Here is a 15,780-nt window from a genome sequence, read left to right on the forward strand (position 1 = left end):
TTAGGAAAAGATATTGCATATTTTTTTCCATGTGCTTAGTAGGGCATACTTTACATCTTTGTTTCTCAAGCTGTAGATCAAGGGATTCAACATGGGGATGACAAGGGTGTAAAATATGGAAGCCATTTTATCAGTGTCAAAAGAGTGACTGGATTTTGGCTGTACATACATATATAACAAAGTCCCATAGAGTACTATGAGTGCCATCAGGTGGGATCCACAGGTGGAGAAAGCCTTGCACCTGCCCTCAGCAGACTTCATTCTGAGAATGGCTATGAGGATGAGCAGGTAGGACACAAGGACAATCAGAAGAGAGGAAAGCAAATTAAAAGCTGCTAAGATTAGAATTATCACTTCAATTTCATGTGTGTTTGAACAAAGCAAAGAGATCAAGGGGAGACTATCACAGTAGAAATGACTGATGATATTGTAGTCACAGAAGGGTAAAGTAAAAATCTTTGTGGTGACTAGAAGAGACAAAAAGATCCCATACAAATAGGGGACTGCCACCAAAAACTGACATATGCTCTGTGACATGATGACCATGTAGAGGAGAGGGTTACAGATGGCCACATAGCGGTCATAGGCCATCACAGACAAAATATAAATTTCAGAAGTAATAAACACACAAAAGAAAGCTAGCTGGGTAGCACATAAATAATAAGAAATTGTATTTTGATCCACCACAAAATTCACCAACATTTTGGGGCCCACAGCTGTAGAATAACCAAGGTCACTGAGAGCCAGGTGTCTCAGGAAAAAGTACATGGGTGTTTGTAGCCTCTGGTCCACCTTGGTGAGGATGATCATGCCCAAGTTGCCCACCAGTGTGCTCATGTAGATGATGAGGAACAGCCCAAACAGTGGAGCCTGCAGCTCAGGACGTGAGGTGATGCCCTTCAGAATGAACTCATGCACAGCTGTGAGGTTGGGTTTTTCCATCCAGTTTTTTTTCTTTTTCTTTTTTTGGAAAGTCTATTCTGGAAAGACATAGTAGCTGAATCAATAGATTTCCAATGTTGTCATTATGGGAAAATTTGCTATTCAAAGCTATTGTAAATTTATATATATATATATATATATATATATATATATATATATACTTTCAAATGTATAACATTCAAAACTAAACTCTATATATGTAATTACGATGAAAATATATAGAAATAGAGAGAGTTACAGGACGGTGTTTATCAACCAGGGTCATTTCACCTACCAAAGAATATTTTTCAATATCTGTAGGTACTTTAAGTGCCACAGTTGGGAAGTGTACTGCTATTAGCATCTAATGGTTCCAGGGCTATTAAGCTGCTAAAAATCCTACTACATCTAGTATCCATTCAGATGTAATAGCCACAACAATAAAATTGTTCCAAGGCTGATAAACTCAGAGAAAAGTAATAAGAAGATATAAGGATATTGATAAAGATATAGACACATAAATAAAAAATAAAAAGAGTTAAACATTACTTAAACTTTGGGTATTTGGTAAGTAATTATTGTACTATTAATTTTGTCACTTATATAATTGCAATATCATTTTGATATTTATTAATTACATTTAATAAATGATAATGCAGTATATCAATGACATAATAAATATTTGTAATTATCAATTCAAAAAATGAATACAACTCAATAGATCAATCCATAATACTATAAAATCTATATACTTATAAATGATAGAGCTGAAATTCTGAGCACTCTAGGTAGGTGTATGGATGGAAAACTACAAAAGACCACTTTAGAAATTGTCTTTGTATAATCAGAATAAATGTGTATCCATTTCCATATAGTATATGTTATGTGTTTAGTTAGTGGGTATTGAGATTGCGTTAGGCAAATAATTTTAAAAACTATTCTCATAAACAGAACCAAACAAACTGAAATAAGCATGCTATAGTGATAACGGCACAACAATGTTTATATCAGTGCAATTTACAGTCACCATATTATGGAACCATCCCAGGTGTCAATTAACAGATGAATGCATACAGAAATGTTGTATATGTACACAATGAAGTTCTGTTTAGTTAAAAAATAATGAAATTATGTCAGCTGCTGATAAATGAGGAGAAGTGGAGAATACCATGTTACATAAAATAAGCCAGACTCAGAACATCAAAGATCAAAATTCTTTTTTTTTCATCTACAGAATCTAGAGGAAAAATAAGGAAATGAAAAAGGTTGGGTGGGAGGATTCCATGAAAATAGAAGGGAGATCAGTGCAGTAGAAGAAGGGGATTGAGGGGGAGGCAGAATGGATGGGACTATAGAGGAATTCTGGAATGAAATCGACCAAATTATTCTATGCACATATATGAAAACACCACAGTGAATTATAACTTTATGCATATCTAAAGCAAAAACTTAGAAAAAATAGAATTAAGACCAATAGAGTAGAAGAGGAGAAAGGGGGAAGGAAAAGAGAAGGTAAAGATAAAGTACTGGGGATTGAAAGGAAGTATATTATATTCCTTGAAGTATGATTGTATCAAAATGAACTCCACTATTATGTGTAAATATAATGCACTAATACAGACATAAAATAGAAAAGATCACGTATATATGTAGTTTCATTTTTACTTCTTTGTGTGTGTGTATATACACACACATTATATATGATATTGACAGAAACCTACCTGAAAGAAGTTTCTTTTACACATTCATATGAGCACTTCCGTGGACTTCATCTCTTTGTGAGGTCTCAAATGATGACTAGGTGAGGAACAGGTCAAGTGTGATGGATTCATGCAATTTATACCAATTCCCATTCATGCCCCCTCCTCAAATATACTCAAGGATTAACACTGGACACACTACTTGCTGTGGTTTATATTTCCTGCCTTTTATCTTTCATAAGTACTTCAACAATATTTTAGTATAAGTTACCTTGATATTAATATACTTAATATATTAAATTTCCTCATGAGGCATTTCCAGTAGAACTGAGATATTCTTATTTTTGTGTAACAAATCTGATGTAAGTTACATGCAAGACCTAAGGGAGCATAAGGAAATATGAGAAAATTAGAAGATAAAAAGATTATTGGCATTGATTTTATAGAATAAAGATTTATCAAATTTGGTGGCTAAGTGGATGAAACATTTTAAAAATAAATTTTATAAATTTCTGTTTTATAAAACTTTTACCTGACATAATATCACAGACACAAGACAAAATACAAAACACAGTGAAGTTGATATATACACAGATTCCTGATTGTGATTTGAAATCTTTTTGGTACTAAGGGCATAAGTATGTCTTCCAAATATGATATAACCATTAATGCATAAAATATATGCTTAAGTAAACAAAATGTCTCAGAATAGAAATAGAATTAGAAATAATAGCCTGAGGTTTGAAAATATAGCATAGAAGTAGGTGCATGGAATTTAAGGTAATTATCACTGGTGCAAAATGATCATAAATAGCTTATACATTAAAAATTTAAAATGACACATTTTATAGTGAAAATATATTGAGTAAAGTGTGTAAGTGAGCTATGAGGAAAGAGGATCATGAAATTTTATCTCATTATATATAAAGCTGATTACATGTAATTGACATTTAACTAATGGAAAATTTTGCTTGCATGATTGTGACCAACTGATAATCAACCCTGTTCCAAGCACACACCTTTCTTTAATCATAAGTATGTTAAAGAATATCAGAGTACAACATTCAAGAAATACCTAAGTACAATAAGAAACAATGTAAAGCCTGTCTTTTGTTGTTACTATTTGATATAATTTCTAATTATGAAAAACTACAAATAAAGCAGTACACAGGATCAGAATAAAAAAGGTAAGGAAATTAATTTCTTTTCTGTTTACTGGATTGGGACTTCAATGGAGATTTAAAAAAAATTGCTCTTTCATAGTTGACCATACATTGAATACTGGCATTTTAATTTTTAGTGCTGTTGTCTGAGAAAAGTTTTTTTCAGATTCCACTGCAAAATGAACATTTACCACCACTATAAAACTGGAAAAATAAAGGTTTCCTATTATTCATAGAATACCTTCAACATATAATTGTGAATTGTAACCACCTCTTCTTCATCAACAGACGAGGAACAGATGAGATGAGATACATATTTTCATCAAATTTAATTTGATTTTTAAAAGGATCACTGAAAGGGCCTAGGGTCACTAAATAACCAGATGTTTGGAAGAATATCAGAACAAAACACTAAGTCACTGAAGTTTCACATTCTATCATCCTTGAAGGTTTCCCTTCCTCCCATTTTTGGGTGATCTCAGATATAAAATTATATGTGTATGTGAAATTCAATATTTTTTAAAACACACACACAAAGTATGTGTTTCAAAGATCTTTACCCTCTCAACGAATTTGAAAATATTTAAAAATTAGCATTCAGAGAACAGAAAAGAGGACTTATTACTGCTCAGACTTTACAGAGCTGCACAAAGCACAGGATTGAATAAGGTTTGGTCTCTTACATCAGATGGCAAAGCCAGAGCACACTGACCACTTCTGTAGGTACAGGTAGCATAGAACACCACATGACACTTTCTGTGTTTGTTACCTGTAATGAACCTTCTCTCTTGATTCTTCCAGGGGATTCTTAACATTACATTTATGAGGAAAATTTATGGAAGTTTTTTTTTTTCATATTTGAGACTCTCCCTGAGGAGGTGCTAAACAATTAGTGGATTATCCCCAAAGTATTTGAAAGCTGAATGAAATTTGGACAATTTATCTGCTGTCAGGAACAATTTATGTTCAACTGTGGCTTTATTTATTTATTAATAGAGTGTAAGAGCAAGTAATCCAGCTTCAAGCTCTTGTCAAAAAGCCCTTGTATAAGCATCTCAGAGATGTGCTAGTACTGTCATTTTCATTACAGTGTAATTAAAACTAGCAAAGGTGTGGAATCAACCTAAATATCCATCCAACTATAACATTACATTTATGAGGAAAATTTATGGAAGTTTTTTTTTCATATTTGAGATTAAATATCCATCTAAATATGTAAAATGTAACACGTAGATGTGGTAGAATATGAATTAGATTTTAAAGACAATCTGCTTTAATATGAGATAACATGGATAGACCTGAAGTACATGATACTAAATCAAATAAACCAGGTACAAAAGGACAAATACAGCATTAAGCTGATTAATGAGGTATCCAAAATTCTCAAATTGAATCAGAAAGTAGAGTAATAGTTACATGTAATAGAAATTTGGTAAATGAAAAATTTTCAGTCAATAGAAAATCTGAATTACTGAAACTAAATACGCTCTAGACATCTCTTTGTAAACATTGCACATGTATTTAAAAGTATTGTATTATACATTTAAATACAAAAGTACTATATTATACATTGGAAATATTTCAAGAAGATAGATCTTCTGCTGAACACTTTGCAATAAGTTACAATAAAGGTTGATTTTGATACTATCCATTGAAGTGTTTAAAGCTTAAAACAAAAGGTTTTTCTTATCCAAAAAAGGAAGCAAACATAACAAACATACACACACGTGGATACTGAAAAGTTTATTGTAATACATGAAACTATAAAATCCACAACAAAAATATCTGAATTCCTTTTTCAAAAAAAATGTGTGTGTGTGTGTGTGTGTGTAGATAGATAAATGATAAATATTTTTTTCATTCCCTTATAGCATACCATTCTACCATCAGTTTGGATCTGAGGACTTTAAGCACACATTACTTTACTATAACATTTACTGATTTATTATGTTTATAATTCATTTCTTCCAAACAAGTAAAGCAACAATTTTTACCATTTTGTTCACTTACATATTTACAATATTTAGAAATCTAATACCAAAAGACCAATCTTTAAATATATAATGAGTGCACTTTTGCTTTCTATACATTCCAAAAGTATCAAATGCAGGTATTTGTTTTTTTATATATATTTTAATTTAATTTATTTATTTATATGTGGTGCTGAGGATCGAACCCAGTGCCTCTAGTGTGCGAGGCAAGTGCTCTACCACTGAGCTACAGCCCCAGCCCCATAATGCAGGCATTTGTATGACTTGTCTGACTTAAATTCTATGCTACTTTTAAGAAAAAAAAAATATTCCATATCTTTTTCCATGTCCTCTGTAGGGCATATTTTACATCTTTGTTTCTCAAGCTATAGATGAAGGGATTCAGCATGGGGATAACTAGGGTGTAAAATACAGAAGCCACTTTATCAGTGTCAAAGTAGTGACCTGAATTTGGCTGCAAATAAATGAATATCAAAGTCCCATAGAACACTATGACCACCATCAGGTGGGATCCACAGGTGGAGAAAGCCTTGTGCCTGCCTTCAGCTGACTTCATCCTGAGAATGGCTATGAGGATGAGCAGGTAGGACACAAGAATGATCAGAAGAGAGGAAATCAAATCAAAAGCTGCAAAGACCAGAATTATCACTTCAATTTCATGTGTGTTTGAACAAAGCAAAGATAGCAAGGGGAGACTATCACAGTAAAAATGACTTATGACATTGTAGCCACAGAAGGGTGAAGTAAAAATCTTTATGGTGATTAGAAGAGACAAAAAAGTACTGTAGAGATAGGGGATTGCCACCAACAAGAGACATACCCTTTGTGACATGATGACCCTGTAGAGGAAAGGATTACAGATGGCCATGTAGCGGTCATAGGCCATTGCTGACAGAATAAAAAGTTCACAAGAAATGAAAAAAAGAAAGAAAGCTAGTTGTGTAGCACAGAAATAATAGTTGATCGTATTTTGATCTACCACAAAATTTACCAACATTTTGGGGCCCACAGCTGTAGAATAACCAAGATCTGTAATAGCAAGGTGTCTGAGGAAAAAGTACATGGGTGTTTGGAGCCTGCGGTCCACCTTGGTGAGGATGATCATGCCCAAGTTGCCCACCAGTGTGCTCATGTAGATGATGAGGAACAGCCCAAAGAGTATATTCTGCAGCTCAGGACTCGAGGAGATACCCTTGAGAATGAATTCATGTACCACTGTGAGGTTGTGTTTTTCCATTCAGTTGATTAGAAAGTCTCTTCTGGAAAGACATAGTAGCAAAATGAATAGATTTCAATTATTATTGCATGGGGAATATACATTATGCAAAGCTAATATACATGAGATATAATTAAACTTTCAAATTTAGAATGCTTAAAAGTAAACACATTTTCACAAATAAAATATGAAAAATCAGAGATAAATGTAAAACAGCTGCTCTTAGGTGATTTGATTATTAAAGAACATTTTACTAGCTTAAAGATATTTTCATTTTCACAATTGAGATTTGGATGGCTATTGTTATCTAATTTGTAGATGTCAGCTAAGCTGCTAAACAATCTACCATATATTACCTCTAGTCCATTTCAATAACCATATCATAACATTGTTCCAAGGTTGAGAATTCAATGAAAAAATAGGCAGACAATGATACAGATACACTTATATGGATATAGAAAGCATAAATGATGAAAGTATAAACATTTCTAGAACTTTGGATGATAGATGAATGGTAATCCTACTTTTACATTGTTCCTAAATTTTTGTATTTGTTATTTATATGATGACATGCAGACCTGTATTTATTAATTTAATAAAATCATTTATATTCCAATCATATACTAAATATTTCTAATAATACATTTTAAAAATGCATATATTATCCTACTTTAGTACACAGTCCTACAAATTCTTTGTTTGTACAGGTGTTAGTGATAAAACTATAAAACTTGGTAGATATATGAGTAGAAAGCTGCTACAGATTACATTGGAAATTGTATCTGTATAAATAAAACAGAAAAAAAATATGTAAATATACAGATATGGTCTATGTTATACATTAACTTAGTGTATATAGTTTACTTTGTGCAAATAATTTAACAAAAGCTCTTTACACTCATATATAAAGCCAAAATGCCTTTGAGGTGCATTGAGAAGGATGAAGGATCACTTACTGATTCAATTTGCCTATGCTATTTGTACATAGCTCTCAAAGATCGTGTATATATGTATTTATGATTTTACTCTTATTTGTTTAGTTGATGACAAGTACCTGAAAGAAGAATTTTTACATGAGTATATGAATATTCTTCAGCCCATGAACCTCACTTTATCAGGGCTAACATGATGGACGGGTGAATAACAGGTGGAGAAAGATGAATACATGCAAGCTATTCTAGTCTCTGTCCCATCCTACCCCATGGCCACACCTGTCTAAAATTGGACAAATGGAGCAATGCAGTTTTGGATTACTCATCTTCTAAGTGTCACAAATATTTCAGCAATATTTTAGTGTGTGTTGTTTGGATTTAAATTCATTTAAAATCTTAGCCTTTCCCTGGGGGAATTGTCATTATAATTGAAACATCTTTACTTATAGGAAACAAATATGAATTATGTTACGTGTAATAGCCTAGAGAAATATGAAGAAATCAGAGTAAATTAGCAAAAAGAGAGTTCAATGACACTGGTTTTATACAACAAAGACTCATAAATCCCTATATTATAAGGAGGAATAAGAGGTTGAAATACTTTTATAATAAATATTGTAAATTTCCGCAGTGTATAAAACTTTTAGGGTGGTAGACAATACCATAGAGAAAAATAAAATTTCCACAATGATGACATATTTCTGGATTTGATTTGAAATTCTCTTGTGCATCATGTTCACAAGAAATTCCTCCTAAAGTTAATTAGCCCATCATGCAGAAAAGTATGTTTAAAGAGCCAAGAAACATATCCAAATATCTTTAATAACCAAGAGATTGAATGGTGTAGCATAAAAACAGGTATAGAACATGGAAGGTTAGATAATATTTATGGGTATAAAATTTGTGGGTAGCAAAGATTTCTTAATAAAAAGAACAATAAATGAAAATGACACACTTTACAGTTTAAGTTGTAATGAAAAGAGACTGTAAATGAATTATGAGGAAATGATATTCTATAATTTCATAACATTAAATATAAAGCTGATCACATATAATTTATATATAAGAAATATAAAATATTGTTGAATCTGCAGTGGTTAACTTAATTCCACCCTGCTTCACAGATACACCTTCTTACATTAGATGAATCTTAAAATATATTAGACCACAACACTAGAGAAATACCTTTAATAAATCCAACAATAAACAATATAAGGCAAAAATTTGTTCCCAGGATGTAGGCTCTCTATTTACCTCTTTTATTGTTTCTCTTGCTGAAAAAAAAACTTTTTAGTTTAAGTAAGTCCCATTTGTTTATTCTTGTTGTTAACTCTTGGGCTATGGGAGTCCTATTAAGGAATTTGGAGCCCAACCCCACAATATGTAGATCGTAGCCAACTTTTTCTTCTATCAGACGCAGTGTCTCTGGTTTGATATCTAGCTCCTTGATCCATTTTGAGTTAACTTTTGTGGCTGGTGAGAGAAAGGGATTCAATTTCATTTTGTTGCATATGGATTTCCAATTTTCCCAACACCATTTGTTGAAGATGCTATCCTTCCTCCATTGCATGTTTTTAGCCCCTTTATCAAATATAAGATAGTTGTAACTTTGTGGATTAGTCTCTGTGTCTTCTATTCTGTACCATTGGTCCACCCGCCTGTTTTGGTACCAGTACCATGCTGTTTTTGTTACTATTGCTTTGTAGTACAGTTTGAACTCTGGTATCGCTATACCTCCAGATTCACACTTCCTGCTTAGAATTGTTTTTGCTATTCTGGGTCTTTTGTTTTTCCATATGAATTTCATGATTGCTTTATCTATTTCTTCAAGAAATGCCATTGGGATTTTGATTGGCATTGCATTAAACCTGTAGAGAACTTTGGGTAATATCGCCATTTTGATGATGTTAGTTCTGCCTATCCATGAACAGGGTATATTTTTCCATCTTCTGAGATCTTCTTCTATCTCTCTCTTTAGGGTTCTGTAGTTTTCATTGTATAAATCTTTCACCTCTTTTGTTAGGTTGATTCCCAAGTATCTTATTTTCTTTGGGGATATTGTGAATGGAGTGGTTTTCCTTATTTCCATTTCAGAGGTTTTGTTGCTGATATACAGGAATGCCTTTGATTTATGCGTGTTGATTTTATAACCTGCCACTTTGCTGAACTCATTTATTAACTTTAGCAGCTTCTTTGTAGACCCTTTTGGATCTGTTAAGTATATTATCATGTCATCTGCAAATAGCGATAATTTAACTTCTTCTTTTCCTATTTTTATGCCTTTAATTTCTTTTGTCTGTCTAATTGCTCTGGCTAGTAATTTGAGAACTAAATTAAATAGAAGTGGTGATAGAGGGCACCCCTGTCTTGTTCCAGATTTTAGAGGGAATGCCTTCAATTTTTCTCCATTTAGGATGATGCTAGCCTGAGGTTTAGCATATATAGCTTTTACAATGTTGAGGTAAGTTCCTGTTATCCCTAGTTTTTCTAGTGTTTTGAACATAAAGGGATGCTGTACTTTGTCAAATGCTTTTTCTGCGTCTATCGAGATGATCATATGGTTCTTGTCTTTAAGTCTATTGATGTGGTGAATAGCATTTATTGACCTGAACAGACATTTCTCAGAGGAGGACATACAATCAATCAACAAGTACATGAAAAAATGCTCACCATCATTAGCAATCAGAGAAATGCAAATCAAAACCACCCTAAGATACCATCTCACTCCAGTAAGATTGGCAGCCATTATGAAGTCAAACAACAATAAGTGTTGGTGAGGATTTGGGGAAAAGGGTACACTTGTACACTGCTGGTGGGACTGCAAAATGGTGCAGCCAATTTGGAAAGCAGTATGGAGATTCCTGGGAAAGCTGGGAATGGATCCACCATTTGACCCAGCTATAGCCCTTCTCGGACTATTCCCTGAGGACCTTAAAAGAGCGCACTATAGGGATATGGCCATATCAATGATTATAGCGGCACAATTCACAATAGCTAGACTGTGGAACCAACCTAGGTGCCCTTCAATAGATGAATGGATAAAAAAAATTTGGCATCTATATACAATGGAGTATTATGCAGCACTAAGAAATGACAAAATCATAGAATTTGCAGGGAAATGGATGGCATTAGAGCAGATTATGCTAAGTGAAGCTAGCCAAGCCGTAAAAAACAAATGCCAAATGTCTCCTTTGATATAAAGAGAGCAACTAAGAACAAAACAGGAAGGAAGAGCATGAGGAAAAGACTAACTGTAAACAATGACGAATGGGGGGAGAGAAAGGGAGAGAGAAGGGAAAGGATATGCAAATGGTAGGAGACCTTCAATGATACACAAAAGTATAAGAGGTTATGATGGGCAAGGGGGAGGGGGGAAAAAGGGAGAGAATTGAACAACAGCAGAGGAGGCAGAGAGGGAAGGTGGGAGAGGAGGGGAGGGGGGATAGTAGGGGTTAGGAAAGGTAGCAGATTAAGGCAGTCACTAATATGCCAATATGTAAAAATGTGAGTATGTAACAGATGTGATTCTGCTATCTGTATTTGGGGTAGAAATGGGAGTTCAAAACCCAATAGAGTCAAATGTATGAAAGATGATTTATCAAGAGCTCTGTAATGTTTGGAACAATCAATAAAAAAAAGGAAAAAAAAACAATATAAGGCATTTTTTAAAACAATGCTTTGGCTCAGTTTGTAATTAAGATAAATTTAAAAAATAAAGTGGTAAGTATCAAATTTCCCACAAGGTTAAGATTTTCTAAAAAAATAGTTTCTTCTTACCACCTTTGAATTTGAATGGAGATAATCAAGCAACTTTTCACCATTATCTGACTTCTCTGAATACTGATATTTCGTTATTTAACACTTTTCTGAGAAAAATTTACTCATATTCCACTTTAAAAATGAAGAACATTTCCCATCACTGTAAAATGGGAACTCAAAAGATTCTGGATTTGCATATAATGCATTTCATTTCTCAATGTCTCAATATGAAGCAGAAAACCCCCTTTCTTCATCAAACTATTTTGAAAGGTTTACAAATAAAATCTAATGTCACTAAATAAGTATTTGGAAGTACATCAAAGTGAAAGACTGGATCACAGCAAATTCTATAATAAAAAAATCTGTCATTTTTACTTTGTTGTCACTATTGGCTTCCTTTAGACATAAAATCTTATATGTATACTGAATCAAATATTTTATAAGCACACAGAAATTGCATGTTTCCAAGATAGTTACTCTCAACCTATTTGAATATACACAAAAATTAGCATGAAGGAAAAAAAGGAATTTCCATTTTTGCTAAGGCCTTATGGAATAGTAGGAAGCACAGAAACTGATTTTGGAAATGGTAACTTACATTAAATGGCAAAATCAGGGCATAATGTGAGCATTTCTGTAAGTATTTTACCATACAGAATGACATAACACCTCTGTCTTTATTAGGTTTATGATAGTCCCTCTTACTTCTCCTATTTGCTTTTTAACATGGCATTGTGAGGACAATTTATGCATTTTTATCACCTTTGGGACTCTCCCAAAGGAGATGCCAAGCAACTAGTTTAACCCTAGAGCATTTAAGAACTTAATGAAAGGCCTAGAAGTTATCCACTAATTGTAAGGGATGATTTGTGTTCAACCATGACTTTCATATTTATTGCAATTGGTAATATGAGCCAACAATCCAAATTCCATTTTTTTTCTTTTCCTCCCCAAAATGATGCTAGTGTTTTGAGGAAATGTTAGTACTCTCATGTGTATTACAAGGAAATTTGAAATAGCCAAGTTGTAGAAACACTGTAAACATCCACTTAGGAGTGAGTGAATATATAAAGTGTGACATATAGACATGATGGAATATTAATTATATTTGAAAGATGATACACCTTAACATGTGAACTTATAGATAAACCTAAAAAACATGATGCTAAATGAAATTAAACAATTGCAAAAGGACAAATATTACATAACCCCACATGCATATAATAGTGAGAATACTCAAACTTTTATAATCTAAAAGTTGAATGGTCATTGCAAAGGGGCAGAGATTGTGGAGAATGAGGATTTTCAGTAGACAGGCAGTTTCAATTAAGCATACAAAACAAGATATAGATATATTCTCTGAAACATTGAGCTTATAGTAAAAAGCAATGTATTGTACATTTGAAAATTTTAAGAATGTAGATTTCATGTTAGACATAATGAAATAAATGCTTTTTTAAAGGAACAAACTTCCTGTACATGCTATTTTAAGTATAAATATTGAAAATAAATTCAAAGCAGATAGATAGCAAGGATTACATTTACTATGATTTTTTTGAAACATGCAAAATAGAAAAATAAATAAAAATGGAAAACAAATTACAAGGGGCTAAAGGAAGATGAGACGGGAAGAAATTTCTTTACAAGTGCTTTGTATCAATGAAAATGTTTTAGAACTTTATTGCATTACATTGTGAACATAGTAATTACCACTAAACCATACCCTTGCAATATACTTTATTTTACAGCATATGAATCATACCTTTATAATTATTTTAAATAAACTTAGGTATAATATATTCAGTTGTTTTATGTGTGTACTTTTTATAGAAATGTCTAATTTCATATTTTGCCTATATATTGTATGCATTCTTGAAAATAGTTTCTATTACATGAAATAAAAATTGTCTATTTCATTTGTTTATTATAGTTTTGGTGTACGGAGATTTTACTTTTGGTGTGCTCACAGAAGGTTCTATCATGAATTTGCCCAATTTTTGAAAAATTATAATAAGCAAAGAGGGTTCTACTAATTTTAAAGGTTATGTATATAATAACAATAAAAGTATGTATTTTGCTAAACTAATGATTGTTTTCATAATTCTTATATATTAATAAGATTTAACCTGCAATTTTATATTTTTTTTCTAAAATATTTTCAGTTTTCAATGGACATTTATTTTATTTTACTTATATCCAATGCTGAGAATTGAACTGGGTGCCTCAAACATGCTATGCAAGCACTCTACCACTGAGCAACAACCCCATTCACTACAACTTTATTTTGCCCATAAAAATCATATTTTCTAATATTGGAAATATTTTTATGCTCCTTACTCTTTTTGTGAATTCTGATCCTTTTCCTATCCAGTTCTCTCCTATACCAGATATAAGCAATATCTGCCATTTGTCATTGATCAACTATAAATTCACATACTTATCACTTAAATACATAATTAATTTGAAGGACTTCAAGTCAATTTTTGTTTGGATCTGCACAGATAATGGATATCAATGTCCATGACTTGGTTTTGACATTTGAAGGAAGGGATCACATGATACCTAAGGACAGAAAACCAATGTAATGTTTCCCTTCAGGAATATATTATGGAATGACATGCTTTGTGTATGTAGTTTTCTTTAGTTTTATTAATACCACTGGGGAGAAAAAAAACTTATACACTCTATTTACTAGAGATATTGTTGTGTTATAATTAATGACTAAAGGGAAACACCCAGGGAGATAATGAAATCACAGTATTTAATTTAAATGTAATAAGTGAATGAAGGAAGAGGGGAAAACATTACCACTGAAACTGAACACTGAAGGAGACATTTCTACACTAAAAATGGTGTCCATGGGGAGCAGGAACAAACATGAGCAGAGTAGATATCCTTTTCTGATTATCTTAACTTTCATTCTTATACTTGGGCCATCAGGAAGGGTGGCATCTGCAAGAGCCTCACAGGAATTGCATAAGTCAAAAGAAAACATCCAGAAACTGAGCAGGAATGACTGCATACCTGTGCCAGGTAGTGTAATAAAAGAGGAAGAAATTACCTTCATCAGTCAGTTCTTAGATGACACCCAGGTTTTTGTGCCCATGTGACTGAACCACAAGCTGTGGTTAGACTGCTGCATAGATCTAAGGATGGGATAGATTGCTGGGAACAGGAATCAGGTCCTTATGTCTCTGTGAAGAATGGTCTAGGCCCACAGTGCTTACTTTTATTAGAACTTGATAGTATTTTATCAAGAAAATCGGAAATAAATATATACTTCCTTATAATTGCAATTATGGGAGCTTTTCAATTTGATGTGGATTAAAGTCAAAGAAAATCAAATATAGCTTTTTGAAGTAAAGATTATATACTTTTTGTGTTTGTTTCTTTATATATCTTGCAATATCAGCATCTATTTAAATGTAGTGTATAAAATGTACTAGTAGAATACTTTTTAAAAATTCAAATTTTTTATATGAAGGGTTGTAGCTCAGTGGTAGAGTGCTCTCCTCACATGCATGAGGCCCTTGGTTTGATTCTCAGTACCACATAAAGATAAATAAATAAAAATAAAGATATTCTGACCATCTACAACTAAAAAAAATAAAAAATAAAGAAAAAGAAAAAAATGAGCCAGGTGAACTGGTGCATAATTGTAATCTTAGTTACTTTGACAGCTTAGGCAGAAGGAAGTCTAAAGCCTGCCTCCGCAATTTAATGAGATACTGTCTCAAAATACAAAGAGGTGGGGATGTGGTTCAACAGTTAAGTACCCCTGGGTTCAATCCCTGATACCAAAATAGGGGAAAAGGGAGCAAAAGAAAGGGATGGTTATGACTTTGACAGTAATTAAAAGTTTCCAAGAGAATAATTACAGTAAACAAAACCAACATTTAAACATATCCTTCTGACATTGACATATGGAACACCACTTTCATTTTTAATATTATCTTTAGTGTGAATAATATACTTTACTTATACACTGATATTTTGCAAGTACTTTGGTTTTTTTTTTCTTTATATCTTAGCCCCTTAAACTGTAGATGATTAATTTCAACATGGGAATCACAAACATTTAAAATATGAACACTATCT

At 32.6% G+C, this 15,780-nt stretch overlaps 2 protein-coding genes across 2 annotated transcripts; both read right to left on the reverse strand.

Annotated features, from left to right (window-relative positions):
- On the reverse strand, positions 1-942 carry LOC113177087 (olfactory receptor 8K3-like). The gene has a single exon (XM_026381613.2). It carries the CDS (start codon positions 940-942, stop codon positions 1-3), a length of 942 nt encoding a protein of 313 aa, XP_026237398.2.
- A 5,113-nt stretch (positions 943-6,055) lies between these two features.
- Positions 6,056-7,015, reverse strand: LOC113177081 (olfactory receptor 8K3-like). The gene has a single exon (XM_026381608.2). The coding sequence runs from the start codon at positions 7,010-7,012 to the stop codon at positions 6,056-6,058; it is 957 nt and encodes a 318-aa protein (XP_026237393.2). The 5' UTR covers positions 7,013-7,015.
- Between the last annotated feature and the right edge of the window lie 8,765 nt (positions 7,016-15,780).

Source organism: Urocitellus parryii, chromosome 4 (assembly GCF_045843805.1).
Source record: "Urocitellus parryii isolate mUroPar1 chromosome 4, mUroPar1.hap1, whole genome shotgun sequence".
In the NCBI taxonomy this organism is placed as follows: Eukaryota; Metazoa; Chordata; class Mammalia; order Rodentia; family Sciuridae; genus Urocitellus; species Urocitellus parryii.